The 27,996-nt window shown below is 42.3% G+C and overlaps 3 protein-coding genes across 3 annotated transcripts; 2 read left to right on the top strand and 1 right to left on the bottom strand.

The window, feature by feature from the left end:
• LOC138947434 (ubiquitin-conjugating enzyme E2 Z-like) lies at nt 1–25,602 on the top strand. The gene is made up of 7 exons (XM_070318908.1): nt 1–224; nt 17,292–17,364; nt 18,661–18,848; nt 21,608–21,719; nt 22,246–22,358; nt 24,404–24,494; nt 24,705–25,602. Exons 1-7 carry the CDS (start codon nt 55–57, stop codon nt 24,858–24,860), a joined length of 903 nt encoding a protein of 300 aa, XP_070175009.1. The 5' UTR covers nt 1–54; the 3' UTR covers nt 24,861–25,602.
• Nucleotides 4,635–13,054, top strand: LOC138947429 (uncharacterized). The gene is made up of 4 exons (XM_070318904.1): nt 4,635–5,032; nt 6,576–6,676; nt 6,980–7,192; nt 10,221–13,054. The coding sequence occupies exons 1-4, from the start codon at nt 4,813–4,815 to the stop codon at nt 12,252–12,254; spliced, it is 2,568 nt and encodes an 855-aa protein (XP_070175005.1). The 5' UTR covers nt 4,635–4,812; the 3' UTR covers nt 12,255–13,054.
• Nucleotides 13,757–16,412, bottom strand: LOC138947433 (uncharacterized). The gene is made up of 4 exons (XM_070318906.1): nt 16,239–16,412; nt 15,887–15,949; nt 15,639–15,729; nt 13,757–15,436 (listed from the first exon to the last, which is right to left on the bottom strand). Exons 1-4 carry the CDS (start codon nt 16,284–16,286, stop codon nt 14,676–14,678), a joined length of 963 nt encoding a protein of 320 aa, XP_070175007.1. The 5' UTR covers nt 16,287–16,412; the 3' UTR covers nt 13,757–14,675.
• Nucleotides 25,603–27,996: the final 2,394 nt, after the last annotated feature.

Genomic DNA, 27,996 nt, shown 5'->3' with positions numbered 1-27,996 from the left:
GACCTTTGCGAATCACAACACTGGGAAGATCGCACATACACAGACAAGACAAAAATGGCAACTTCTGCGTCCAGTTCTTCTCCTGACTCTAGTCTTGAAGAACATGTCGTAGGCGAGGATAATATCCCCCATCTTCCACCCATGGCAGTGGCTTGGGATCCCATGAGCTGCAAAGATTGGGACAACGAAAAGCCAACTCCACAATGCATCACACGCATAAAAAAGTTAGAGGCTTTGTTTTTGGATGTTATTTTGCTCTTCCGTACGCATGGCAGACACCTTGTTGACTTTTATTTTTAATCATAGACGACATCAATTGAAGCTGTAAAAGTGAGAAATGATATTGTTTCCAGGGTTTATTTCCCGTTTGCCGTTTGGTTTTGCTGAGCAGTAGGTCCCTTGTAAACACGACGACATAAGCCTTATGATAAGGCGACACGCAGTATCCTTTAGTTTTAGGACAAAACTAAGACATCTAGAGCTCCTTGGGCCTAGTTCTTACGGTGCTATTTCCTGACTATAAAATTGTGTTCGAGTTCTTATGATAAACTCCAATGAGAAATAGCGCTTTGCTGTTCTCCCTGGCCTTTCAGCATGTAAAAGTTGTCAACTCCACCAGGAAACCTGCCACCAGTCCCCCCCACCCCCCACCAGATCAACTCGCTCAACCCATGCTGAGGCTTACAAACTCCCAGCCTGCAAAACAGCATACAGACAGCAGTCTTTCTTCCCTCGCACCATTGGCGAGTGGAACACCCTCCTACCACAGTGCAGTATCATCAGCCTCGGTGGAAGTCTTCAAAACCCAGATCTAGACCCCCCCTCTCCCCCCCCCCCCCCCCCCCCAGTCCCCCCCCCCCCCCCCCCCCCCCCCAGGGTTCCACATCACATAGAATTAAGGGTATAATACCCTTTGACCCTCCAAATCACGTACGAGATGCTCTCTGAAGAGGTATAAATACGTAACTGTTTTCTTCCAAATAGGTAAAAAAAACGTACGAGTCAAACGCTGAAAGGGTATAGCCTTTGCTAGTTTACAAGCAACAGCACGCAGGCCGCCTGCTCTACTGAGACCACTAAAGTACACGCCGTGTTCGTGCCACTCCTCTGTCGACACTGGCACGCCGTGAAGCAGAGGTTGCCTCCCTTGTCCTCAAACTGCGCGATATCTTTAAACTGATCATCTCGATGGCACTGTTCGCTTTAGCCTATCCGGTGCTGTCGCCTGCTCAAAAAAATGCCTCGCAAAACGAAAGAACAAAAAAATGACATTTCATGGATACACCGATTGTCACTCATACCCTGTGAAAAATCTGGAAGGGGTATAAAAACCCTTTACTTTTTTCCTGAAAGGGTATGAATACCCTTGACTTTCGGGGTTGTGTCCCCCCCCCCCCCCCTTCCCACTCCCAAAACCCTCCCTAGCCTCCTGACCCCCCCCCCCCCCCCCCACCCCTCCATGTATGCAGCAGAAAACCTCGAGTACACCAGAATCTTCAATAATATGCTGAAGGCGGGTGGAACCAGATGGAGAAGAAGAAGAAGGTTTATTGGCTGGGTTGAAAGCTTGATGAGATGGGTAACCCTCTGTGATTAATGATTGTAGTTTTCAGTAAGTTGGTTGTTGCAACTTAAAGTTTACACAGGCTCTTGGCATGATGGTAGACAAGATAAAAGCTATAGCATGAACAGTGGAACCCCCCTTGTAAGACCTTGGCAAATTTGAGGAATCCAAATCTTAAAAAGGAGGGAGTCTTAGACGGGCGCAGTGGTGTGGTGGTAAGACGTCGGCCTCCTAATCGGGAGGTCGTGAGTTCGAATCCCGGTCGCTGCCGCCTGGTGGGTTAAGAGTGGAGATTTTTCTGATCTCCCAGGTCAACTTATGTGCAGACCTGCTAGTGACTTAACCCCCTTCGTGTGTACACACAAGCACAAGACCAAGTGCGCACGGAAAAGATCCTGTAATCCATGTCGGAGTTCGGTGGGTTATGGAAACACGGAAATACCCAGCATGCCTACTCAACGAAAGCGGAGTGAAGCTGACTATGCTCTCAGAGTATAGTGTGGGGAACCCAAATGGGCAAACGAGCTCACACGTCACCAGAAAATTCTGGAACGCTGAAGAAGAAGAAGAAGAGGGATTCTTAAAATTGGGGTAAATTTATAGAAGTTACGAAGTAATGAACAGAAGGTCTGAGAAAATAGGGTCTTAGTTAGGGACTCTTAAATTCGGGGGGTTTACAATAAGTGTTTTGCTGTAAAAGTTACGTATTACTGTCAGTAGTAGGCTGGTTCTCACAAAACCAATTATCTTTTGACCAAAGGATGGGGTGCATGGTTTTCAATTACATGGTTTGTTGAACTTCTAGCAAGATGAATGGAATAGGAAGTGTGTACATTTGTTTTATTTAAAGCTTGAAGAAGATATGCTGTATTAGAAGCACTTCAAATTGGTACATAGGACTGTCAGTCTTTTATCAGTCTTCCGCAGTTCGGGTAAGGTAAGTTACCCTTGCTCCTCGATCTATACCCTGAAGTAACTGGAACAATGAAAATGAAACTGTACATCAGATGATGTTCATAATCATTTAGCATGGCCATTATTGTGTAATATGATACATTATACATGACAATAATCTTGTCACGCTCATAAGATAATTAATTGCCTCTATCATTTCTTTAAGTTTTGAGAAAAACGCAAAAAAAGTCTTTGGTTTCTGAACAACCTGCCCATCTCATTTTAGGCATAAGTTCCATACTGCCTATCTCGAGCGGTTGACAGCGGTATACGCGTGAGTTAAAGAGCTGACAGCAACATGTTCAATCAGCACAACTGCATAACAACTCCGAAAAGGCGTTTGCATACCTTCACATTCTCCAAACATTCTTATGTATCAAAACGGAAAAGTGCCTAACTCAGAAACGAGAACTGCAGTTTTGCTCACGTAACCGTGGCAATGGTTTCCGATGGTCTGAGAGTTTATACTCCCTAAGATATGACAGGTACCCTTCCAGTAGCCTCCCCTAACACCGAGTTAGGTATTTTTTCTGATGAGCGTGACGATGTATTACCCTCCACAAAGTATTTTGGGTATGATCAGTGCACAAACCTTTTCAGGAAGGGAATGCAACTTCTTTGTACTTTGCAGTTAACAACATAAGGCCTAAAAACAAAAAATAGGTGTGGTTACGGTAACCCGACCTACCCTATTTTTAGGGGCCGACCCTATAACTTTTTATTACATTTGTCAAAAAAACAAAACAAACAAGGAACTTAGTCGATAAATATCGACAGGGGGCCGACAAATGGTTTAAATGGGAAATGTGTGTATATGGGTGTGGGTTTGAAACAAACAAACAAACCAACCCATGTGAACCCCGGGCCGCAGGCCTTCGATGTAGTGATTGAAAAAAAAGGATGTTCTCAAATGGTTCAATTCTCATTTGGTCTGATTCTCAAATGGTACCGGTATACTCCCCCCCCCCCTGGCCGCAGGCCTAGGAGTAAAATTTTATAGACACTGACCTTCTTCCCAGGGGTCATTGACCCAGTTTTAGCTATGAGAGGTGGTTCGCCCAGAGGCTGTAGAGTATACTGGGGCGGTCTCTTTGATGTCTTGAGAGGAAACTTGGCCAGGGTAGTACATGCACCAGAACTGGTGGACACCAAGGACAAACATGAAATCGAAGCAGTTTGCTTTCAGAGGGAACGGTCGTCAGCAACTCAAACTTCTCTGTTTTCTTTTTTTTTTAAATCTGACTTTCTTTGTGGCCCCCTGACTCCGCCCCCCTCCCTCTATAAGGACCCCCCTCCACAAGGACCGATTTTTGTCAACATTTTAAAGGTCGCTAGAGAGGGGTTCCACTGTATGACCTAACCGCTACTGGCAGACGGCCTCAATCTTCACGCGCAAAGACGAGATTAATAGGTGCTCGGTTTTGGTATTTTGAATTACATTACATTAAACCTTTGTTGGGTTTCATGGTCATGGCAACAGCCATAATAATATTACATGATGTATAATATCATATTTCAGCATATGTGAATTACATGTCATCATACTAAACTGTCATACATTTTTATTCCTACATTATTCTGATTGATCACAACCAAACCTACTATCATTGGACACATCCAAATGCAAGCGCCTGTTCTTGACAATTTAGATCAGTGCAATTTCCTGGGTCGGGCTTTGCCACAGACACTCACGGTTTGGCCTGTAGGTAAAATGTACAATGTATTTTCTGATTTGTGCACAAAAGCTTTTTTTCTTTTTTCTTTTTTTTAACATAACAATGTTTAATGTCACTGTATGTTTAAAAGACCATGGTCATATTTGTAAAAAAAATGTTAAATTAGAAAATAAATAACATTTTGGTTCATGATTTTTCCTACACCTGTGCTAAAGATAAGAAATAAAAATGTCGGGTATATAAGTCACTCAAATACAGCTAGGTATGAATGGCTCGGTTTGAGTTTGTTGCAGTTGACCCTGCACAAAGCGACATATCATGTTTTTGTTGAACAATTTTGACGTCACCCCTCCCATAGGGTGACGTATTTCACAACTTCCTGTGTTACACAAACTCTGTGATGACCAATTTTGACGTCACCCCTCCCATAGGGTGACCACGGACCTACATTCTACTGGATGGCTGTCTCAGGATCTAGGTCACTTTAGTGGGAATATCGGTCAACTTCGAAACCTGGGGACCAGCCACTTCCGGCTTCCCTTTCAGAGTAATGAGATTGCTGGGGCCGTAGAATTTTTCATCCAGTTTTGTCCTTTTTTTCCAAAATTGATATTAGCGATGCCATCTAACAGGAACTGTTGCATTGTCGGGTGCCATACAACGGCAGGAAAGTGCAGAGGCCTTTCTTTTTTGAGCATTCCAAAGGCTGGAAAGTCTCCAAGTGCTGACAAATGGCGAGCAGAGTTGATTCGTGTTATCGACCGGTGCGATTCCAGCTTCAATCCTGAAAAAGCTTGCATCTGTTCTCGTCATTTCGAGGAGAAAGACTTAAAGCGAGGTAAGTTTAATGCTTTTATGTTGTTTTTATTGCAAACTTGTAGTTGTTTACCCCATTTGTTTGTGACACAATGTCACAGTATGTGCATCACTGCATCAGTGCATGGGCTTGTGTTTTAGGCCTACACATTTTTTACATGGATGGCTAAGTGGGTCTCCACATGTTTGCACCCTTTATGAAATATGTATAGGTTACAACACGAGTGGTTTTTTATATGGCTTGTATTTCAGTCAAGACCCAGCGGATGAATATCATCGGGAGACACGAGCCTCTGGCGAGTGTCTCTCGATTGATATTCCCGCTGGGTCTTGACTGAAATACAAGCCATATGAAAAACCACGAGTGTTGTAATCTGTATATCCCATTCTACCATCAAACACAAAGTGTAGACTACTAGCGGCACTGTTGCGATCTGTGCAGGGTAAAACTGTTGCCAGCGAGACTTAGCCCTTTTGCAACCTTAAACTAAGTGACCGTCGCTGAAAAAATAAAACGAATGAGTGCATCGATAAGTACGCGGTAACACTACTTTCAGACCATTTAAAAGCTTTAAGTAAAGGTTCATAAGTTGCAAGAAAGTAATGAAGTCGAATAGAAATTAATTTAGCTGAAGCGCACAATTCTTTTGTTTTGCGTTTCAGGTTGGCAGAACGGGCGAAACGGGTTTGGGACCCATTTGGCTTACTCGATTCAGAATTGATTCCACGTTGTTTTTCTCGAACGTGTGTAATTAGGCTTATTGACAGAGAAGCAAATCTTAGGGAACAAATATGTAGGTTTAGATTTAACCATTTGCTCCCTATTTGAAATGTATCTACGTGATAAACTGTTTTGCGAGTGTGTTTGCATGGATGAACTTAAACTGGTATGGGTGAGAGGAAAACGCGACCGACACGTCTGTCACCGCCGATTGATTGCATTTTGAAGGAATATGACTGGATTACGGAAAAATATGTGGACTTACTGCAGAGCCAGGCAAAAGAGTAGACTTGCTCGCAAAACACGTGAAACAGCCGATGTTTGATAGCTGAAGGCGCACACCGGCAAAACACACTACCGACAGATTCTCAAAAGTCGTCTGCTAACGATGCAAGGGGAGGGTACTCGTGTTTTTGTTTTGGTTCGCTAGCATCTGGTTATCTTGTAAGTTGAATGTTCGTTTTTTTCGACCTGCATTGCTTTCATAATGAAAGAAACTTTTGCTTATTGCATCTCATACATCAGATCAGTTCTGAGATTCATTTTTGCGTGCAACTGATATGGTTTTCTGAGCCGTGCAATACGATTTTAGAACTTCATACAAATGTGTCACATTGTTCGGCGCGAGCGAGGTCAAAGGTCGGGAGGAAAGTAGTCCTTTGCCCAAATCGGAATCTGCACTATCATATATTTTTTGGAGTCCATGATGTATTTATTGAGCTATAAAAATACAACATATATACCCATACTGAAGTAACAGAGACAAAGAAGGGAGGTCATGGGATATAATGATATATATTTGGTCAGAATTGAAACAAGCCACTTGTAACTTCTTTCTTTTCAGCCCCATCAGGGAGATGCACAGGCCTTGTTCAAGGAAGCTTGCCGGTGCACTGGATGCCACGAAAGTCCATTGAAACAAGAAAGACCACAAGACCACAACCAGTAAGTATATATATGTTACTTTGCTGTGGTATTTCTGGGGGGGGGAGGGGATCACAATTTAACAGATATCAAGTTGAGCGCCTCTAGCTGTGGTCACGCCGAGGCTAGAATGGAACCGGGTACCTTTCAACCTGTAGACCATCACCCTATAGGTACCGAGAGCACTATCCTGCCCTCAACATTGAGTTAAGAATGAACTAAGATTAATTAAATTAGGCCAAAACAAATGTCTGTTTATGGTAACATATATATTTTAAAAAATTGGGGTCAGTATGTTTATCTGTTGTGTTGTTATTTTCCCAGACTGCCAGGGAGCCACCGCCTGTGCCTGAAAGAGTGTGCTACACATCATTTGAAGACCTGTCCAATGATGCCGTCAAGTCACTGCCAGCCGGTTGGGTGATTTTGCAACGCAACACAAGTCAGCTACAGATAGGCCTGCGCCTGTCATCCGGTCAAGATCAGTGGTCAATTCTGGTCGTCATTGAAGCTCAACATTTCCTTGCAGATGTAAAGGTGTGTTTGTGAACTGTGGCAGTGTTTTTAAATTAATGCTCAGAAATTTGTGAATTAGCATTCATTGTTTTAATTTGTAAGCATTGAAAGCACACAAAAAAGTGGAGAAAGGGGAGAAATGAAGATTTTTTCTTACTACACAAGTCAGGGATTAGGGTTACATGTTTACATGTACATTGTCAAGAGGTCAAAACAAATTTTAAAAGCTGTTGGACACTGCACTAGTGTTGCTGTAATCAAGGCGAGTCTGGAACAATAGGTCCACCCCACCAAAAAGTCAACATGAAATTAGTTATGATTTTTTTAGCCTTTTGGCTTGGGTACGGCCAAGTCAAAAAGGTGAGAGGGGTTACAAATAGTCATAACAAGTTGAGTTTGGGGTCTTTTTCAAATCTGTTTGATGCATCTTGTCTGTGACCATTGTGGCTGTGCACTCAAAGTCAAAAAAGTGCAGAAAGGTGACAAATGAAGATTTTTCCTTCTTACAAGACAGTCAGGGATAGTCAGGGATTGTTGACATGTACTTTGTCAAGAGGTCAAAGCAAATTTTAAAAGCTGTTGGACACTGCACTAGTGTTGCTGTAATCAAGGCGAGTCTGGAACAATAGGTCCACCCCACCAAAAAGTCAACATGAAATTAGTTATGATTTTTTTAGCCTTTTGGCTTGGGTACGGCCAAGTCAAAAAGGTGAGAGGGGTTACAAATAGTCATAACAAGTTGAGTTTGGGGTCTTTTTCAAATCTGTTTGATGCATCTTGTCTGTGACCATTGTGGCTGTGCACTCAAAGTCAAAAAAGTGCAGAAAGGTGACAAATGAAGATTTTTCCTTCTTACAAGACAGTCAGGGATAGTCAGGGATTGTTGACATGTACTTTGTCAAGAGGTCAAAGCAAATTTTAAAAGCTGTTGGACACTGCACTAGTGTTGCTGTAATCAAGGCGAGTCTGGAACAATAGGTCCACCCCACCAAAAAGTCAACATGAAATTAGTTATGATTTTTTTAGCCTTTTGGCTTGGGTACGGCCAAGTCAAAAAGGTGAGAGGGGTTACAAATAGTCATAACAAGTTGAGTTTGGGGTCTTTTTCAAATCGGTTTGATGCATCTTGTCTGTGACCATTGTGGCTGTGCACTCAAAGTCAAAAAAGTGCAGAAAGGTGACAAATGAAGATTTTTCCTTCTTACAAGACAGTCAGGGATTGTTGACATGCACTTTGTCAAGAGGTCAAAGCAAATTTTAAAAGCTGTTGGACACTGCACTAGTGTTGCTGTAATCAAGGCGAGTCTGGAACAATAGGTCCACCCCACCAAAAAGTCAACATGAAATTAGTTATGATTTTTTTAGCCTTTTGGCTTGGGTACGGCCAAGTCAAAAAGGTGAGAGGGGTTACAAATAGTCATAACAAGTTCAGTTTGGGGTCTTTTTCAAATCGGTTTGATGCATCTTGTCTGTGACCATTGTGGCTGTGCACTCAAAGTCAAAAAAGTGCAGAAAGGTGACAAATGAAGATTTTTCCTTCTTACAAGACAGTCAGGGATAGTCAGGGATTGTTGACATGCACTTTGTCAAGAGGTCAAAGCAAATTTTAAAAGCTGTTGGACACTGCACTAGTGTTGCTGTAATCAAGGCGAGTCTGGAACAATAGGTCCACCCCACCAAAAAGTCAACATGAAATTAGTTATGATTTTTTTAGCCTTTTGGCTTGGGTACGGCCAAGTCAAAAAGGTGAGAGGGGTTACAAATAGTCATAACAAGTTGAGTTTGGGGTCTTTTTCAAATCTGTTTGATGCATCTTGTCTGTGACCATTGTGGCTGTGCACTCAAAGTCAAAAAAGTGCAGAAAGGTGACAAATGAAGATTTTTCCTTCTTACAAGACAGTCAGGGATAGTCAGGGATTGTTGACATGTACTTTGTCAAGAGGTCAAAGCAAATTTTAAAAGCTGTTGGACACTGCACTAGTGTTGCTGTAATCAAGGCGAGTCTGGAACAATAGGTCCACCCCACCAAAAAGTCAACATGAAATTAGTTATGATTTTTTTAGCCTTTTGGCTTGGGTACGGCCAAGTCAAAAAGGTGAGAGGGGTTACAAATAGTCATAACAAGTTCAGTTTGGGGTCTTTTTCAAATCTGTTTGATGCATCTTGTCTGTGACCATTGTGGCTATGCACTCAAAGTCAAAAAAGTGCAGAAAGGTGACAAATGAAGATTTTTCCTTCTTACAAGACAGTCAGGGATAGTCAGGGATTGTTGACATGTACATTGTCAAGAGGTCAAAACAAATTTTGAAAGCTGTTGGACACTGCACTAGTGTTGCTGTAATCAAGGCGAGTCAGGAACAATAGGTCCACCCCACCAAAAAGTCAACATGAAATTAGTTATGATTTTTTTAGCCTTTTGGCTTGGGTACGGCCAAGTCAAAAAGGTGAGAGGGGTTACAAATAGTCATAACAAGTTGAGTTTGGGGTCTTTTTCAAATCGGTTTGATGCATCTTGTCTGTGACCATTGTGGCTGTGCACTCAAAGTCAAAAAAGTGCAGAAAGGTGACAAATGAAGATTTTTCCTTCTTACAAGACAGTCAGGGATAGTCAGGGATTGTTGACATGTACATTGTCAAGAGGTCAAAACACATTTTAAAAGCTGTTGGACACTGCACTAGTGTTGCTGTAATCAAGGCGAGTCTGGAACAATAGGTCCACCCCACCAAAAAGTCAACATGAAATTAGTTATGATTTTTTTAGCCTTTTGGCTTGGGTACGGCCAAGTCAAAAAGGTGAGAGGGGTTACAAATAGTCATAACAAGTTGAGTTTGGGGTCTTTTTCAAATCGGTTTGATGCATCTTGTCTGTGACCATTGTGGCTATGCACTCAAAGTCAAAAAAGTGCAGAAAGGTGACAAATGAAGATTTTTCCTTCTTACAAGACAATGTGTGATTTGGCACATTAGCCTTCAGTCCATTAGAATGTAGGTCCGTGGCCCCACTTTATTTCCCTTAAAAGAAAATAACATTGATCTTTGTGTTTTGCAGGTTCTTGACATTCATGGTGCCCACTTGCAAGCTGACCTGGAAACCAAGAAACTTGGCAGTTTTTTGAGGGAGCTGCAGGCCCAAGCGATGTGTCCTGGAATCACCAATCCGTCCCTTCAGCAGTTTGCAGGCCACCCTGATGGAAAGACTGGCTACTTCCAGCATATTCGCTATTCCTTCGAGGATGGAAAGATGCTGCACACTTCCTGTGTACGGTCTGTGCAGTGTGAACTGTTGATAGAAACGGACAAGAGTTATTGCAGATCTTGCCAGTCAGTACAAGATATTCTACAGGAAAAACTTGCTCGCCACGAAACTGTAAAGGCTATTAAGCCTAACGACTCTCTCCGTGGGCTTTCAAAGAAGCAGCTAAAGGAAGCGTTTAAGGCTGAGAGAAAAAAGAATTTTGTGAAACAAGCTGAGGAATTCAAGGCCAGGATTCCAAGTGAGTCTGTGGATCTGCCTGAGGACTTGCACAACGATCTGCAACAAGCCATGGGCAGCCTGCAAGACCCTCTACAACGCCTTTTTTGGGAAGAACAACTGAAGGCGTTTGAAAAAAAGGAACATGGGATGCGTTGGCACCCCATGATGATCAGGTTAGCTATCCTGATTCATTCAAAGAGTGAAGCTGCTTATGAGACATTGAGAAAGACTGGAGTTCTCAAACTGCCTGGTAAATCCACTCTGAGAGAATACACAGGTGCAACAGAGTCTAAGAGTGGATTTCAGCCTGAAGTGGTGGACGAGCTGAAGAAATATGCCCGCCAACTACCAGAGAACCAGCGCTTTGTGGTTTTGTTACATGACGAGATGACTATCAAGTCAGACTTGGTGTTCGAATCTAGAAGTGGGCAATTGGTGGGGTTTGTCCACTCGGATAAGGATTGTGGCCTGAAGCCGAACAGAAAGCTGGCTACTCATGCCCTAGTATTTTATGCTGTGGGCATCAATTCGAACCTGAAAATGAGCTTGGGATTTTTTCCCACAAAGTCAGCCACTGCAGATCAGCTATATTCGCTGTTTTGGCAAGCAGTGGCCTGTCTTGAAGAGGCTGGCTTCAAAGTGGTTGTGAGCACCAGCGACAAGGCTCCACCCAACCAACGCCTATATCAGATGATGGGAGACCCTGACCAGGTCGTCTACAGGACTGTGAACCTCCTTGCCCCTGAAAGGTGGATCTTTTTCATCAGCGACCCCCCTCATTTGATTAAGACAGTGAGAAACAATCTGTCCAGCAGCGCAGAGGGCCCCTCCACTAGATGTTTGTGGAACAATGCCCATCACATTTTGTGGAAGCATTTTTCACGACTTTACCACCAAGACATGGAGATGGGAGTTGCACGAAGTGGCCTGGCACTGCAACACATTCGTCTGAATCCTCACTCTGTCATGAATGTTCGCCTTGCTGCCCAGACTCTGAGTTCAAGAGTGGCAGCTGTCATGCAGACCTATGGTGGGCTGGAATGCCAAGAAACGGCCACATTTGTTAAGCTGATGGACCGTTTCTTCGACTGCCTCAACACCCGGCATCTTCATGAGGCGGAACACAAGAGGAAACCAGATCTCAGGCCATACACAGATGCAAATGATGAGCGTTTCAGGTTTCTGCAGGAAGACTTCCTGGGATACCTGTTTCAGTGGAAGGCCTCTGTTGAAAACAGGCCTGGCTTCTCCCGCGCTGAAAAGGCGAAGATGTATTTGACATATCAAACACACAGAGGCCTTGTGATGACCGTGAATGGGTTCATAGAGGCCACCAGGTTTTTGCTGACTAACGGAGTCAGGTTTGTACTGTCAAACAAATTCTGTCAAGATCCTATTGAGGAGCACTTTGGAAGACACAGGGCAATGGGCCGCACATCAGAAAATCCCAATGCCTTGCGCTTTGCCCACCAGGAAAAGTCTCTGAGGCTTCAGCGTCAGCTGGCGTTGACCGTCACCCCTAAAGGCAATGTCCACAGCAGGCCACAGCAGCAGCCAGCCATCCCAATGTGTAGAAGTCCTCTCAAAAAGAAAGCTAGAAAAAATTAAAACTGGTACAAACTTGACATCATAGCCAGCAGTGGTGCAGTCAAGATTAATGCTGTATGGTGTCTCTTATGAACTGTAGATCTATGAAAAGAGATGGTTTTGATGTAAAAATATTTTAATGTAGGTTATTCATGTATTGCCTGTATAAGATAAAACAAACATAATCAGAATTTAAAGCCAAAGAAATTGTTCTGCTGTTGAAATATTTTCGCATAAATGATTGTGCTATTTGTGTATTGTTTGGATTTTGCAAGCTTAGTTCTTGTTCTTAGACTGCTGCTTCTTTTTATGATTGTGTCTAAACAAGTTTTGGTGATACCTTGTAGTTTACAAAATAAGTTTGTGAAGTTTTTTATTATTGTAATGTTTTCATGTGTGTTATTGCTGAAACCCGTTGAAAGCTCAAGGAATATGGTATTTAACATACATGTACATGTATGTATAAGTGAAACTAAAGTCATCTTCAGTCCTGGTTAATTGTGCTATGTTGTTATTATGGTGGTGTACCCCCGAAAGCGGCGTATTGCTGCCTAAATGGCAGGGTAAAAACGGTCATACACGTAAAAATCCACTCGTGCAAAAACATGAGTGAACGTGGGAGTTTCAGCCCATGAACAAAGAAGAAGAAGATTATGGTGGTGTGATACTTGCTATAGTGAAAAAGTCTAGTGTTTTTATTGTTGTATACTTCTTTTAAGTGTTGGCTAAGCCCCATAGATTAGGCTCATTTAGTCGTACTTAACCACAATGTAGTTGTGACAATATTTGAAATCACCTAATAAACTCGTGTGAGAATTGTCTTTTTCAAGTCTTTGGTTTTTATCTTGAACTTTTATACATGTATGTGCGCAATACTAACAATACTAACTGTTCAGCTTTTTTTCAAGAAAGACCACAGACAAACAATACTGTTCAGATTTTTTCAAGAAAGACCAGACAAACACACATTAAAATATTTTTTTTTTAAATCAAACAGAAAACAATGTTTAATTCTTCTAACTATTTTTCGCAAGAATTGTTTAACCTATATGATATCAACAATAACCATAATCAAATGAACACATTTTGCAAGTTAGTTCCCCCCCCCCCCAAAAAAAAAAAAAAAGACCCCCCAAAAAACAAAACAAAAAGCCCAAAAAAATGTTCTTCTCCACACTTTAACTTTCACAAGTGGCATGAAATCACTTGTCAAAATCATACTGAAACTAATAATAAAAATAAATGGCAATTATAACGCGCACATCTTTACAAAACTCAATGCGCGGGAAAGGACACATTCACAAGCATTCATCCATCAACAGGCAAACAACATGGAAAGACAAAAGTACATGTACCTAACTTTCAAATCTGACAATGACACAAAACTGCAGGCATGAAGAGAACCACTAAGTCAAGAAGTCTTCACTTTGTTTCAAGACAATCAGGCCAAATAAAAAAAATAGGTCTGTTTACGGTAACATGGCCGAAAAAAATAGGGTCGGTCGGTCGGATTTTTTAAACAATTTTTCCCCGTCTCGTTTGGTCCATTTCTGTCCGATTTTGTTCAATTGTTTTTTTAAAACGAAGGGAATTTTATCGTCTTTCCTCACAAGGCAAAAATTATTACAATATAGCTAAGTACGCTCCGGTTTGACACCAAAAAGCGACTTTACGACAAAGACCCCCCCCCCCCCCCCCCCCAATTTGTTTTTTCTTTTTCTTTTCTTTTTTCAATTTTCGAAAAAAAAGTTTAGGGTCGGGCCGAAAAATTAGGGTCGGTCGGGATACCGTAAACAGACCTATTTTTTTTATTTGGCCTCATGACATCAGAATGTGAAGTGAGTAAAACACTAATACAGCATGAAATGTTCTAATTTTTTTTTTTTTTACTAAAATGAAACAAAACCCAAAACATGGTGCTGTCACACTGTTGTGTATGAGAGAAATGTACGAGTTGCGTATGAAATTTTAACTCATACACGTACGTTGGTATACGCTAGGGGTAAGTTAGGCATAGGTTGTATACGTTTCAAGCACGCTGGCATATGCTGTCACGGAAATACATTTTTCAGCATGTTGAAAAAATTTTGGCGTATGGATTGTACGCGGCGCGAGACATACGCTGATTACCCTAGATGTACGATAGCGGTACGTTACTCATAGGTCAAGTACTGTGGTCATACGTTGTACAGCTAGCGTATTGATAGCATATGAGTAGCATAGTATCGATACGGTATGTATACGCCCAATTTTATATTTTCGCGGGGTTTTGGTGCGTATGAAAAATATATATTTTATGAATTTTCATACCCAACTCATACGTTTCTCCCATACGCAACAGTGTGACAGCGCCTTAAAAACAGGCAGAGTTGGTGTGTCACGCAGGCCAGCCGGCAGCGAGTTCCAAACTAAGAAAGAAGTCTCTTCACTCTAAGAACTGCTTCACTTCACCTTCAAACCTTTTCGAAGGCCTTTGGCAGGTATACACGTGTCATATTTGTGTTGGTCTAGGAACTTCCGGCATTCATGATGCACCCTAATCTTAAAAAAAAGTTGTGCCATTTGTACAAAGATTAGCTCTTTCATCTCCTCACTCACTTCACATTCTGATGTCATGTCTTGAAACAATGTGAAGACTTCTTGACTTTGACCGCACATGGCACTGAACTCCTGCTGGGTGTTTGTTTGGAACACAGACCGTGCTTTTCTTTCTAGCAGGCAAAAAAAGTCTTTTGAGTTTTGCTGCAGAAACACCAGACCCCCTCTGTTTAGTGCAGTTGTCAGAACACTCGCTTCATCTTCATCATTTTGCACAAAATGTTTCAAACACTTCAACTTTTCCTCTTTTTCTTCACTTGATTTCAAGCGTAAGCACCTTTGCTTCAGCTTCTGGACAACACTGCCGCCAATGTAGCAAACTACATCTTTCACATTCTCGGATAGAGACTCTTCTTCCTCCTGTGCTTCATTCTCCTGAGCCTGAGGTGTAATGGGGTAATTTACATCCAACAGCAATTCAAACAGATGAAAGCACAGCCACATGGATGCTTGCGCTGATCCAGTGACTGCTTTGATGGATAGCATGTTTTGTTGATATGCAACATGGAAGGCTGACCATGCCTTTTCCCTTGCAGTGGTGGGGAACTTGGTACGCTTACCCAGGCAATTGAACATGAATGTTGTAGTCTCCAGAATGGCTGGCCCTTTTTAAAAAGACAAAAGACAAATACATACATAAGTAATAAAAGAAGTTGACTTTGCGTTAGAAAAACACAAAATGTCCATGTTATGTACATGTACCTGTATGTATGTATAAAAATAATGCTCAACATTCAGAACTTTTCCAAATAGCAGCGCGCAGCAGATCTCCACATGGGTATCAATTCACACAATATTAATACTTACTTGAACCACTTTGGAAGAAATGTCTTGCATCTGTTGATACACATTTCTCAGCCAGCAGCACACACGCTTTGTCAACTTGCTGCAGCGTTAACTGGAATCACAAATTCATACTAAACATTAAAAAAAATGTCTTCATTAGACTATAGGCCTAACCCCTGTTTATATATTTACACATTTTCAAACCAACAACAGTTTAAACCTTGGTACTCTATAATTAAATAGCTTCAAATGTCAATGTAAACACTCACCTTCTGCAGGGGGTGTTCAGCTTCAAGTTCCTTCTGCTTTGTCAGATCGAATTCATCCTCGTCCTGTGAGGGGAAAAAAACGTCTATGAAATATTCATAGTTGTTATACGAATTGAAAACAAAAAGACTATTAATGAGAACACAAACAAGCCAAAGTTTGCAAGCTACTAGCTTAGTAGACTAGGAGTAGGAAAGTCTGCAAGTGTAGATCTGTTGCACAACTTACAGTCGACAAAGCGAGTATTTACGGCGACAGGGAGAACAAAAAACGTAAGCAAGAAGATTTTCAATATTATAAAATCAACAGTTCATAAGTTATACGCGGAAAACATAGTAATAGCTTTCATTTTACCCGAAGAATGTCGTCGACGTTGAAGTTTTTGCAGAACTGTGCAGCCATGGTGGAATTGAAACCGGATGTGATCGGTCCCTAGCAGTTGGTTTGACCTCATTTCTCTCACTGCCAGACAAGGCCAGAGAGAGAGCGCGCGCTGAGACAGCCATCCAGTAGAATGTAGGTCCGTGGGGTGACGGATTTCACAACTTTCTACAGATGAACAATTTTGACGTCACCCCTCCCATAGGGTGACGGATGTCACAACTTCCTGTGTACACAAACTGATGACGTATTTCACAACAAAATGGCGCTGCCCATGGTCAACCTCGAAACTATCCGTATAGAATGGGGGCGTCCTCGCCCCCATAACAAAAACCGAGTGCAGAAAACGCAATGAAAGCGAAAGTGCTCGAGTCGCACACTTATTTCCCTGTCAAGTAGGTTTAATTTGTACACATTAAAAAAAAAAGTAAAAAAAAAAAGTGATTGCTTACCTTCCTACCCTATTTTTGGCTCACGTAAGTGTAGCCTATGCGATCGTAACTTTGTCTGTCTGTGCGTGCGTGCGTATGTATGTATGTATGTATGTATGTATGTATGTCTGTGGTAGAAACTTTAACATTTGAAGACGTCATACTACATTGACGTCACATTATGACGTACGAGGGTTAGACGTCACGCGATGGAATTACTGAAAGTCTCGGTGATTGTTATTTTGAGCGGGCCGAGACTATTTGGCAGTCGTGTCCATGTAAGTAGGCTACATGCAGACAGACAGATCTAGATCTAGTGTCTCGCTTTCTTGCACAGTTTCACCTATGCTCTTTCTGTGTGTGTGTGTGTGTGTGTGTGTGTGTGTGTGTGTGTGTGTGTGTGTGTGTGTCTGTGTGTGTGTGTGTGTGTGTGTGTGTGTGTGTGTGACGGAGTGATTGAGTTTGTGTTACTGCTTGTCGATTTCTTACGTGAGCCTTGAAGGCTTCGCCTCTTGTTTTTGGCTATGTTACCTTAACCACACCTATTTTTTGTGTGGCCTAATGCATATATATATCACGTGGTTTTTTTTTGCAGAGACATTATGACAATCTACAATGAGCCACCACCAGGCATGTGTATAGTACCAGACAAGGATGACATCACGAAGGTCTGACGTCATTCCACTTACAAACACTTTAACAATGTTGTTCCTAGACTAAGAGAAACCATGTACAAAAGTTCATTTGTCCTAGGTACCAAAACGTTGTTCAGTTAGAAGAGGTTCTTCATGTCAAAGCTATCGGATAGTCGATTGACCATGGGTCAGAACGATGCACCAGTATGTGCCAGTGAGAACAAAACTGCAATATTAAGTTGTACTTAAGTTCTTAATATCCATAAACGTGTTGTGAAAATAGTATTTCAAAAAGCAAAAGAGTGAGAATGAACAGAAAAACCAAGATTGAAAGACTTCAAAGAGATAAAAAAACAAGTCGCGTAAGGCGAAAATACAATATTTAGTCAAGTAGCTGCCATTTTTCAGCAAGACCGTATACTCGTAGCATCGTCAGTCCACCGCTCATGGCAAAGGCAGTGAAATTGACAAGAAGAGCGGGGTAGTAGTTGCGCTAAGAAGGATAGCACGCTTTTCTGTACCTCTCTTTGTTTTAACTTTCTGAGCGTGTTTTTAATCCAAACATATCATATCTATATGTTTTTGGAATCAGGAACCGACAAGGAATAAGATGAAAGTGTTTTTAAATTGATTTGGACAATTTAATTTTGATAATAATTTTTATATATTTAATTTTCAGAGCTTGTTTTTAATCCGAATATAACATATTTATATGTTTTTGGAATCAGCAAATGATGGAGAATAAGATAAACGTAAATTTGGATCGTTTTATAAATTTTTATTTTTTTTTACAATTTTCAGATTTTTAATGACCAAAGTCATTAATTAATTTTTAAGCCACCAAGCTGAAATGCAATACCGAACCCCGGGCTTCGTCGAAGAGTACTTGACCAAAATTTCAACCAATTTGGTTGAAAAATGAGGGCGTGACAGTGCCGCCTCAACTTTCACGAAAAGCCGGATATGACGTCATCAAAGACATTTATCAAAAAAATGAAAAAAACGTTCGGGGATTTCATACCCAGGAACTCTCATGTCAAATTTCATAAAGATCGGTCCAGTAGTTTAGTCTGAATCGCTCTACACACACACACACACACACACACGCACGCACACACACACGCACATACACCACGACCCTCGTTTCGATTCCCCCTCGATGTTAAAATATTTAGTCAAAACTTGACTAAATATAAAAAGAGGAAAAAATTGTGTTCCGAGAGAGGGAGTGAGTGATAGAGACTGTTAAAACAGAAGAATATTCGTGCTGTGTTTGACAGTTTTGGTTACGCCTTGATCAGTGGATGATACAAAGATTATCATGTGCAGATACACGCTTTGCTGACAGGGCCATTTGACACACCTTATGAGGGAGGCTTTTTCTACTTTCTGATCCGATGTTCCCCCGACTACCCCATCCGTGCCCCTCGTGTACGACTGATGACCACTGGAAACGGAACCGTTCGCTTCAACCCCAACTTGTACAAAAGTGGAAAAGTCTGTCTCAGCATCCTGGGGTAAGTGATGCGTATTTTTTTTTTTCATTTTCGTTATTATTACCATCGCTGTGAAATTTGTGTCGCTTCTTCCCAATGGAAAGCTACAAGCAACAGTCACGCTGACTGGGTTATTGTGTGTGTGCAGAGACGTAGAGGTTACATGCCGAGTCTCAGTGATTATTAAAAATAATGGTCGAAGTTGGCGGATCATGAAAAATGCGAGCTTCAGCGAGCTTTTTCATGACCGCGAACTGAGACCATTATTTTTAATAATCACTGAGACGAGGTGTGTAACCTCTTTATTCCTCCTTTCTTCAGTTATTCAAAGAAAACAGGAGTTTTTGTGCGAAAGTTTGATCGAATCCGAATCACTCAACCAGTCTACCTGCGCAGACGATCGATTAATGCGCGGTTGTATAGTTCCGTGCAAATCATTCCATTCTGTTAACACTTCTTGTCAGTTTCCCTGTTTTGGACTAAAATCAAGTACACAGATATGCTGTTATTCTGCTGTGGCGGTAAAGGCAGATATTGTGTGTTCTGTTTATGTTTTAGTATCGCTTAGGATAATGTTCTTTCGTCAAATGGGACCAGCAGACGAACTTTTGCACCCGTGTTCCAACGTTAATTACTGTATGAAGTTCAGTTTTCTGGGGAAAATAGTGTATGAAACCGCTTTATGTTGTTTAAATTGATGAGATGTGTGCATTTGGTTGCGTTTGATCTGTTTATAAAATGAAATATTGTTGAAAACTGACCGTCGGATTGCAGTCAGTGTTGTCGGAAACTGAGTGAAAAGAAGGGGAACTAATCTTGTCGCTAGACAAAGTATGAGTTACTTGCCTGTGATGAACGGTTTGTGCACGGCAGATCTAGATTCAGAAAACAACCGAACTCATGGATTTTATATGGAGATTCATGTGTTCAGGCCTGTAGTTGTTAATTTAAATGCGGTATGTTTGTATTGTTTGCTCCAGAGATGTATACTTCGTACGTATAGAGCGTTCGGAACTTCTCAGTCGCAAAAGTAGTACCAAAACAGAACAGCTTCTCAACCCATTGCACTATCGAGGATTCAGGCTGTTGCTGGCTCGTTATTTGTTTGGTTGCTGGGTCATTATCGAAAAATAACTAGCTCTACAAGTTTACAGAGGTAAAGAAGCAGAGGGGGGAATAAATAGATAGCAATGTATGTCTCTGGTGTGTGTTACTGTTACTGTTAGGTGTAATGAGCCACCTGCACTTTTGGCAGAATGACCGAGATCATTTACTTGCCACAGTAGTGACACTGGGGTGGAACATGGATACCGTCTCTGAGTCTGTACATAAAGTTGACCTGGGCTCCACCGACTGAGCTACTGGGCATCATAAATAAATAAAATATGAATGTGACAGCGCATGACAAAAGGGTCATACTGGAAGTTTTGGACAAAATTAGTTTTTAAAACTTAAAAACAGTAAATCATCACATGCCAACATGTTTTGGCACGTAACTCAGCGTGTTGTGCAACTCCAGTGCTGCATGAAACTATACAAAATTCCCACTGAGCGCAGACAGCATCCATGCTCTTCATTTTAGGTTTGGGAACAAGTGGAGGGGTGGTCTTATCCCATGTGGAGGGGAGGTCTTATCCCATGTGGAGGGGTGGTCTTATCCCATGTGGAGGGGTGGTCTTATCCCATGTGGAGGGGTGGTCTTATCCCATGTGGAGGGGTGGTCTTATCCCATGTGGAGGGGTGGTCTTATCCCATGTGGAGGGGTGGTCTTACCCCATGTGGAGGGGTGGTCTCATCCCATGTGGAGGTGTGGTCTTACTCCATGTGGAGGGGTGGTCTCATCCCATGTGGAAGGGGGGTCTTATTCCATGTGGAGGGGTGGTCTTATTCCATGTGGAGGGGTGGTCTTACCCCATGTGGAGGGGTGGTCTTATCCCATGTGGAGGGGTGGTCTTATCCCATGTGGAGGGGTGGTCTTATCCCATGTGGAGGGGTGGTCTTACCCCATGTGGAGGGGTGGTCTCATCCCATGTGGAGGGGTGGTCTTACCCCATGTGGAGGGGTGGTCTCATCCCATGTGGAGGGGGGGTCTTATTCCATGTGGAGGGGTGGTCTTATTCCATGTGGAGGGGTGGTCTTACCCCATGTGGAGGGGTGGTCTTATCCCATGTGGAGGAGTGGTCTTATCCCATGTGGAGGGGTGGTCTTACCCCATGTGGAGGAGTGGTCTTATCCCATGTGGAGGGGTGGTCTTATCCCATGTGGAGGGGTGGTCTTATCCCATGTGGAGGGGTGGTCTTACCCCATGTGGAGGGGTGGTCTTATCCCATGTGGAGGGTTGGTCTTATCCCATGTGGAGGGTTGGTCTTATCCCATGTGGAGGGTTGGTCTTATCCCATGTGGAGGGGTGGTCTTATCCCATGTGGAGATGTGGTCTTATACCATGTGAAGGGGTGGTCTTATCCCATGTGGAGGGATGGTCTTATCCCATGTGGAGGAGTGGTCTTATCCCATGTGGAGGGGTGGTCTTACCCCATGCATGAGCCTGGCCAGATCGGAGATGGTGAGCCAAACGGGTTTTTTTACGAGGAATGTGACTTTAATTAGATTTAAGGCGGGCCTTGATTGAGCCCAAAGTTGACTTCGTAAAGACTTTGCCATTTTTATTTTAACTAAAAATTCAGTGCATGAGCTTCCTGCAGCCAGTTTCGCTAAGTAAACTTTGCCGAAGTATTTGAGGCTTTAGTTGGTCAATTTCACAATGGTTTTAACTGTTTCAGCACCTGGTCAGGCCCAGCCTGGAGCCCGGCCCAGTCCTTGTCGTCAGTACTTATCTCCATACAGTCTGTGATGAACGAAAAACCCTACCACAACGAGCCAGGCTTTGAACAGGTATGTGCATGAAAAACCTCACCAAAACAGTTCAGGTTACAAAAGGGTAATTTGTGAAGAGCAGCGCTTGACCATAATATGATTGTGAATGGATGCTAAGTGCAAAACATTGTACATACAGTGGAAGCTGCTCTTGTGACCAACTTTCAAGGACCACTGATGATTTTGTCTTCTATATGATTCACCTTTCCATAGCGACCATCAGTCTATAACGACCACTTTTTATCGGTCCCTTGGGTGGCCGTTATAGACAGGTTCAACTGTATAATGTCACAATATCAAAATTGAATAAAGTTTTGTTTAAACTGTGAAGAAATAACGATGGTAATTAGAAGAAGATTGCACAAAATTGTACTTTAGTTATCCAGTTGTATAAGGCATTGCAATCGGAAACAAACTTTTTTTTTCTTCTCTATCTCTTCACAGTTTGATTCTTTGAAGGTCCATGGTCCCCACAGATGGAGATTTTTCTACTGAGCAGTGCTGATTGCTCGCTGTAAAATGAATGTTCCTTTGACTCCAACAGGAGCGGAATGCAGGAGACGCCAATCGCTACAACGAAATCGTCCGCCACGAGACGCTGAGAGTGGCTGTGTGTGATATGCTGGAAAAGAAGTGCCAATGTCCCGACGCTTTGCAGTAAGTACCCTACTTTTGGGACTATTGGGCGCAACTTATTTCGTCAACTTTGACCCCTGCGTTCTATTGAACATTATCGCCTCGTGTATGACTAAGGAAGAGTACACGTGTAATATGTACCCACATAATCGGCGTATGCTGCCTGAATGGCGGGGTAAAAAAAGGTCATACACGTAAAAATACACATGTAAAAACATGAGTGAACCGGGGAGTTTCAGCCCATGAACGAAAAAGAAGTACCCACATTGCTATACAAAGAAACATAACACTCCCTCTGCAGTGATATGCATGTTTCTATGACCTTGGCAAAGTTTCCTCTCAGACATCAAAGGCGGGTCTCATAGTTGAACATTGACCTGAGGTCAGAAGGTCAGTTTCTGTAAACAAGGGCAAGGAGCTGGTCTCAGCTAAAAATAGCGCCCATTGACCCGGGGTCACAAGGTCATCCAGCTATTAGAGTGCAGGGGCTTTGATCTTGCTGCACATCCGAGAACGAACGTTATTCTATTCTGTATTTACTTTCTCTTCCACCCAATACACGGTAAGCGCATTTTGTGTGGATTTTTCTCATTTTATATATTTTTAACCTTGAAAGTGGGGTTTGCGCCTTTTACAACGAAGGGTCTTGTAGTCCTGAAGATACAGTAGATTGATCTTAAAACACCAGCAGCATGAGCAAATACAAACAAAATGGTGGTTTTTTTTTACAACCGTGGACTTTTGTGGTTGCCGTCAACACATAATAATAATAATAATAATATGGGAGATTTATAGAGCGCTTTACATTCTCAAAGCGCTTTACAATGACAAACATACATAATACATACAAAGCAAAGCAAAAGCATGTGCAGCAGCATTCAGCACACAAGTGAACAACGAAACTCAAACACTACATCAATACAATCTGCAAGCATACTAACACAGGCAAAATGTTCAAACATTCAAACACCTGATTCAAAAATGCACCATGTTGAAATAAAATTAATCAAAATACTGGGTGAAGAAGTGTGTTTTAAGGTTTGATTTGAAGGAACAGAATGTTTGGCAGTGTCGGATAGAGTAAGGGAGAGAGTTCCACGCAACGGCAGCAGAGTGGGAGAAGGCTCTCTGGCCGTGCTGTTTGCGACTAAAAGAAGATAGACGGAATATTCTAGTGTCTACAGAGGAGCGGAGGGATCGTGAGGGTGTATAGAGTGTGAACAGGTCAGACAGGTAGGATGGGGCTGAGCCAGATATTTTGTAGCAGATACAGCAGCACTTATATTGGATTCTCAGCTCTACAGGGAGCCAATGAAGTTTCTTTAGCAAGGGGGAACAGGACTGGGACCGAGGGGCTTTGCAGACAAGCCGGGCTGCAGAATTTTGAACGCGCTGCAAAGGATGGATGACAGACTGAGGACAGCCAATGAGAACAGAATTTCCGTAGTCTAATCGAGAAAGAATGTAGGAGGAAACAAGGGTCTTGGTGGCATCTTCGGTAAGGTATGGGCGGATAGAACCTATTCTCTTAAGCTCGATGTAAGCGGACTGACAGACTTTCATAACATGGTGTTTCATGGAGAGATCGCTATCAAGAAAGATGCCAAGATCACGGACGGAGTCTGAGAATTCAATAGTGCTGCAAATAGTCTCCCTTGTTCGTGGTATTTCAGAAGTATTCTCCCTTCCTCTGCCTCCCTGTAACTGTTCACAGTTCTGGCTGCAAGCTTTAACTCATCTCTTGTGCATTTCACCACACTTGATTTAAATAAAACCAGAGATAAATTAGAATTGAAATTAGGAGTCGTGGTAGAGAGAAAATCCATCTGATGAAGACCTGTGTACCTCAACAGTAAATTAATATATACATGATTAGTTTTGTACAAGGAATGTCTGTTTCCTTGTGTGTGTGTGTGTGTGTGTGTGTATGCTCGCGCATGTATGTGTGTGTGGGTTGGTGTGGTTGTGTGCGTGCGTTCATGCTTTTTTTTCTTCTCATAAACGGTGCATTTCTTTGGTCAATTTTCTGCTGAGTTTGGTACATGTGAGAGATTTGTCTGTTGCAGTGAAGTGATGCGCCAGTCTTTCCCCACGTACTTCAAATACTACGCCACCATCTGCAAGAACAACAGTCACATCAATGGACAGACCATGCAGGTGGGTTAATCTTGCGTTATACGGATACAGAGCTGCCTGCTGTTTCCCTTTCAGAGTAGCATGCTACGTTATAGCAGAAATTGCTATGCTGTTACACCAAGCTTAAGATTGCTACGCTTAAATGCTTTGCACTTCAATTCTTGAGGGAATTCCCTAAGGACAATAATATATATGCCAAATACCAAATTTATTTTGCGTTTAATTTGACAGGACCCGTTTGGAGAAAGGAGAGGCTGTTTTGATTACCAGTCCATCCTGAAGCGATTGGAGGCGCTCAAAGAGACGGTTAGTCAGGAGGCCTGCGATTCCTCGGACCTTGACGAACTGTCGGACTCTGACACAGAGGTCAACGGTGAAAAGAGCTGACCTTGACCCTCTGTGCTTTTGGCTGTGTGTTCCGGTAGCATCTGTGAGTGAAGAGGGATCATGAGTAGGACTGCAAGATTCTCTCTGTCAGTGAGGGAGTGATGGAAGGTGTGATTCTCTGTCAGTGAGGGAGTGATGGTGATGGAAGGTGTGATTCTCTCTGTCAGTGAGGGAGTGATGGAAGGTGTGATATAGAGTTGTTGGTGGGTGTCGTGTTTACGTCTTGATGATGGATGTATGTGTGAGATGTCATTTGCTTTAAAGGCTGACATAATCCAAAAATAGGTCAAGACCAGCCGGGTCCGAGTACGAAATTAATTCGTAAAAAAATCGCAGTTTTTGACTCTTTGGGTGCAAGTCAATGAAACTTGGTAGTTCCTCTAACGGATAGCTGCCTGAGGTATGACTAAAAGCCCCAGGGGATCCGTGCACCTGGATTTGACAAGTTCAGTACCTTTAAGACTTACCCCTCTTCAACACCTTCATGTTTCACATCTTTTCTTAATAATGTCTGGAAGTTTATCCCCATTTTTGGACTCCCTCCTTTTTACATTTAGTCAAGTTTTGACTAAATGTTTTAACATAGAGGGGGAATCGAGACGAGGGTCGTGGTGTATGTGTGTGTGTGTGTGTGTCTGTCTGTCTGTCTGTGCGTGTGTGTGTGTAGAGCGATTCAGACTAAACTACTGGACCGATCTTTATGAAATTTGACATGAGAGTTCCTGGGAATGATATCCCCGGACGTTTTTTTCATTTTTTCGATAAATGTCTTTCATGACGTCATATCCGGCTTTTTGTAAAAGTTGAGGCGGCACTGTCACACCCTCATTTTTCAATCAAATTGATTGAAATTTTGGCCAAGCAATCTCCGACGAAGGCCGGACTTCGGTATTGCATTTTCAGCTTGGTGGCTTAAAGATTAATTCATGACTTTGGACATTAAAAATCTGAAAATTGTAAAAAAAAAGTTTTTTGTCATAAAACTATCCAAATTTACGTTCATCTTATTCTTCATCATTTCCTGACTCCAAAAACATATAAATATGTTATATTTGGATTATAAACAAGCTCTGAAAATTAAAAATATAAAGATTATGATCAAAATTAAATTTTAAGTAGATGTGCAACGCCAAGGCACTGCATACCCCAGCGAAAGACAAACCTCTCTCTTACTCTCTCTCTTTCTTTCTCAAACACACACACACACGAACACACACACACACACACACACACGCACACGCACTCACACACACACACACCCCCCAAGTCACACACGTACACACGTACACACATACACACTCACTCACACGCACTCACTCACTCTCTCACACACACTTCATACACACAAAACACACCCCCATACGCACATATTGACAGACGGACATAAACACCTTTACAAACAAACACACATACACACACACATACACTTACGCACACACACACATACACACACCCACCCACTCTCTCTCTCTCTCTCTCTCTCTCTTTCTCTCTCTCTTTCTCTCTTATACAAATAGACACACACACACACACACACACACACACACACACACACACACACACACTGTACATACGCACAAACAAATACGCACATAGACAGTCGGACACACACACCTTTACAAACAAACACATATACACACTCATACACACACACACACACACACACACACACACACACACACACACACACACACACACACACACAGTAACACTAACACATGTGCACAAAATGAACACAAACACACACACTGCGCGAGAGAGAAAGACGTCAGGGAGGCATGACGTCATGATGCATTAATTGACGTCAAAGACTTTCGACCGACGCGAGCTTTATCCATAGACTTGGAAACTACGGAATTTCTACCCGTCCAAAACGGCCTTGGGTGGCGTTTGCTGAAAAAATGGGGGCGACTATTGCACCCACCGTATTTTTGTTAGTATGGTCCCAATTTTTGGTGAACTTCCATCTCCACCTGTAGCACGTAGCCGGGCACAAAGAATCCTTCTTTATCATGTATTATTCGGTATGCACATTTCTCAAGTCGATTACAGTATAGCGTTCACGGGATACCTCCAGCTTCGCTGGGATTAAAAATATAAAGATTATGATCAAAATTAAATTTTCAAAATCAATTTAAAAACACTTTCATCTTATTCCTTGTCGGTTCCTGATTCCAAAAACATATAGATATGATATGTTTGGATTAAAAACACGCTCAGAAAGTTAAAACGAAGAGAGGTACAGAAAAGCGTGCTATCCTTCTCAGCGCAACTACTACCCCGTTCTTCTTGTCAATTTCACTGCCTTTGCCACAAGCGGTGGACTGACGATGCTACGAGTATACGGTCTTGCTGAAAAATTGCATTGCGTTCAGTTTCATTCTGCGAGTTCGACGGCTTGACTAAATGTTGTATTTTCGCCTTACGCGACTTGTTAAGACGTGTTTTTCTCAGATTTTGTTAAGGTCTCCACCTACTGTACAGATCTACCAGCTTTCAGCGTACAGTGGAACCCCCCTTTTAAGACCTTCAAAAATCTGAGAAAATCAGGTCTTAAAAAGGAGGGAGTCTTAAAATGGGGGTAAATTTACAGAGGTTATGAACAGAAAATCTCAAAAAGCAAGGTCTTAAAAGGGAAGAAGTCTTAAATTGGGGGGTCTTAAAAGGGGGGTTCCACTGTAGCATGTTACGTTTTAGGAGCAATTGCTACGCCAAGCTAAAGATTGCTACGCTTAAACAAATAATGACTAGCATGCAACAAGTTCCCTCCTTTTTGACTCACATGCGAAGCAAAAGTGAGTCTATGTACTCACCCGAGTCGTCCGTCCGTCCGTCCGGACGTCCGGAAAACTTTAACGTTGGATATTTCTTGGACACTATTCAGTCTATCAGTACCAAATTTGGCAAGATGGTGTATGATGACAAGGCCCCAAAAAACATACATAGCATCTTGACCTTGCTTCAAGGTCAAGGTCGCAGGGGCCATAAATGTTGCCTAAAAAACAGCTATTTTTCACATTTTTCCCATTTTCTCTGAAGTTTTTGAGATTGAATACCTCACCTACATATGATATATAGGGCAAAGTAAGCCCCATCTTTTGATACCAGTTTGGTTTACCTTGCTTCAAGGTCAAGG

This window comes from Littorina saxatilis, linkage group LG14 (assembly GCF_037325665.1).
Source record: "Littorina saxatilis isolate snail1 linkage group LG14, US_GU_Lsax_2.0, whole genome shotgun sequence".
NCBI classification, from domain to species: domain Eukaryota; kingdom Metazoa; phylum Mollusca; class Gastropoda; order Littorinimorpha; family Littorinidae; genus Littorina; species Littorina saxatilis.
Note: the sequence above shows the minus strand (reverse complement) of the source record. Positions and strands in the feature narration are given on the sequence as shown.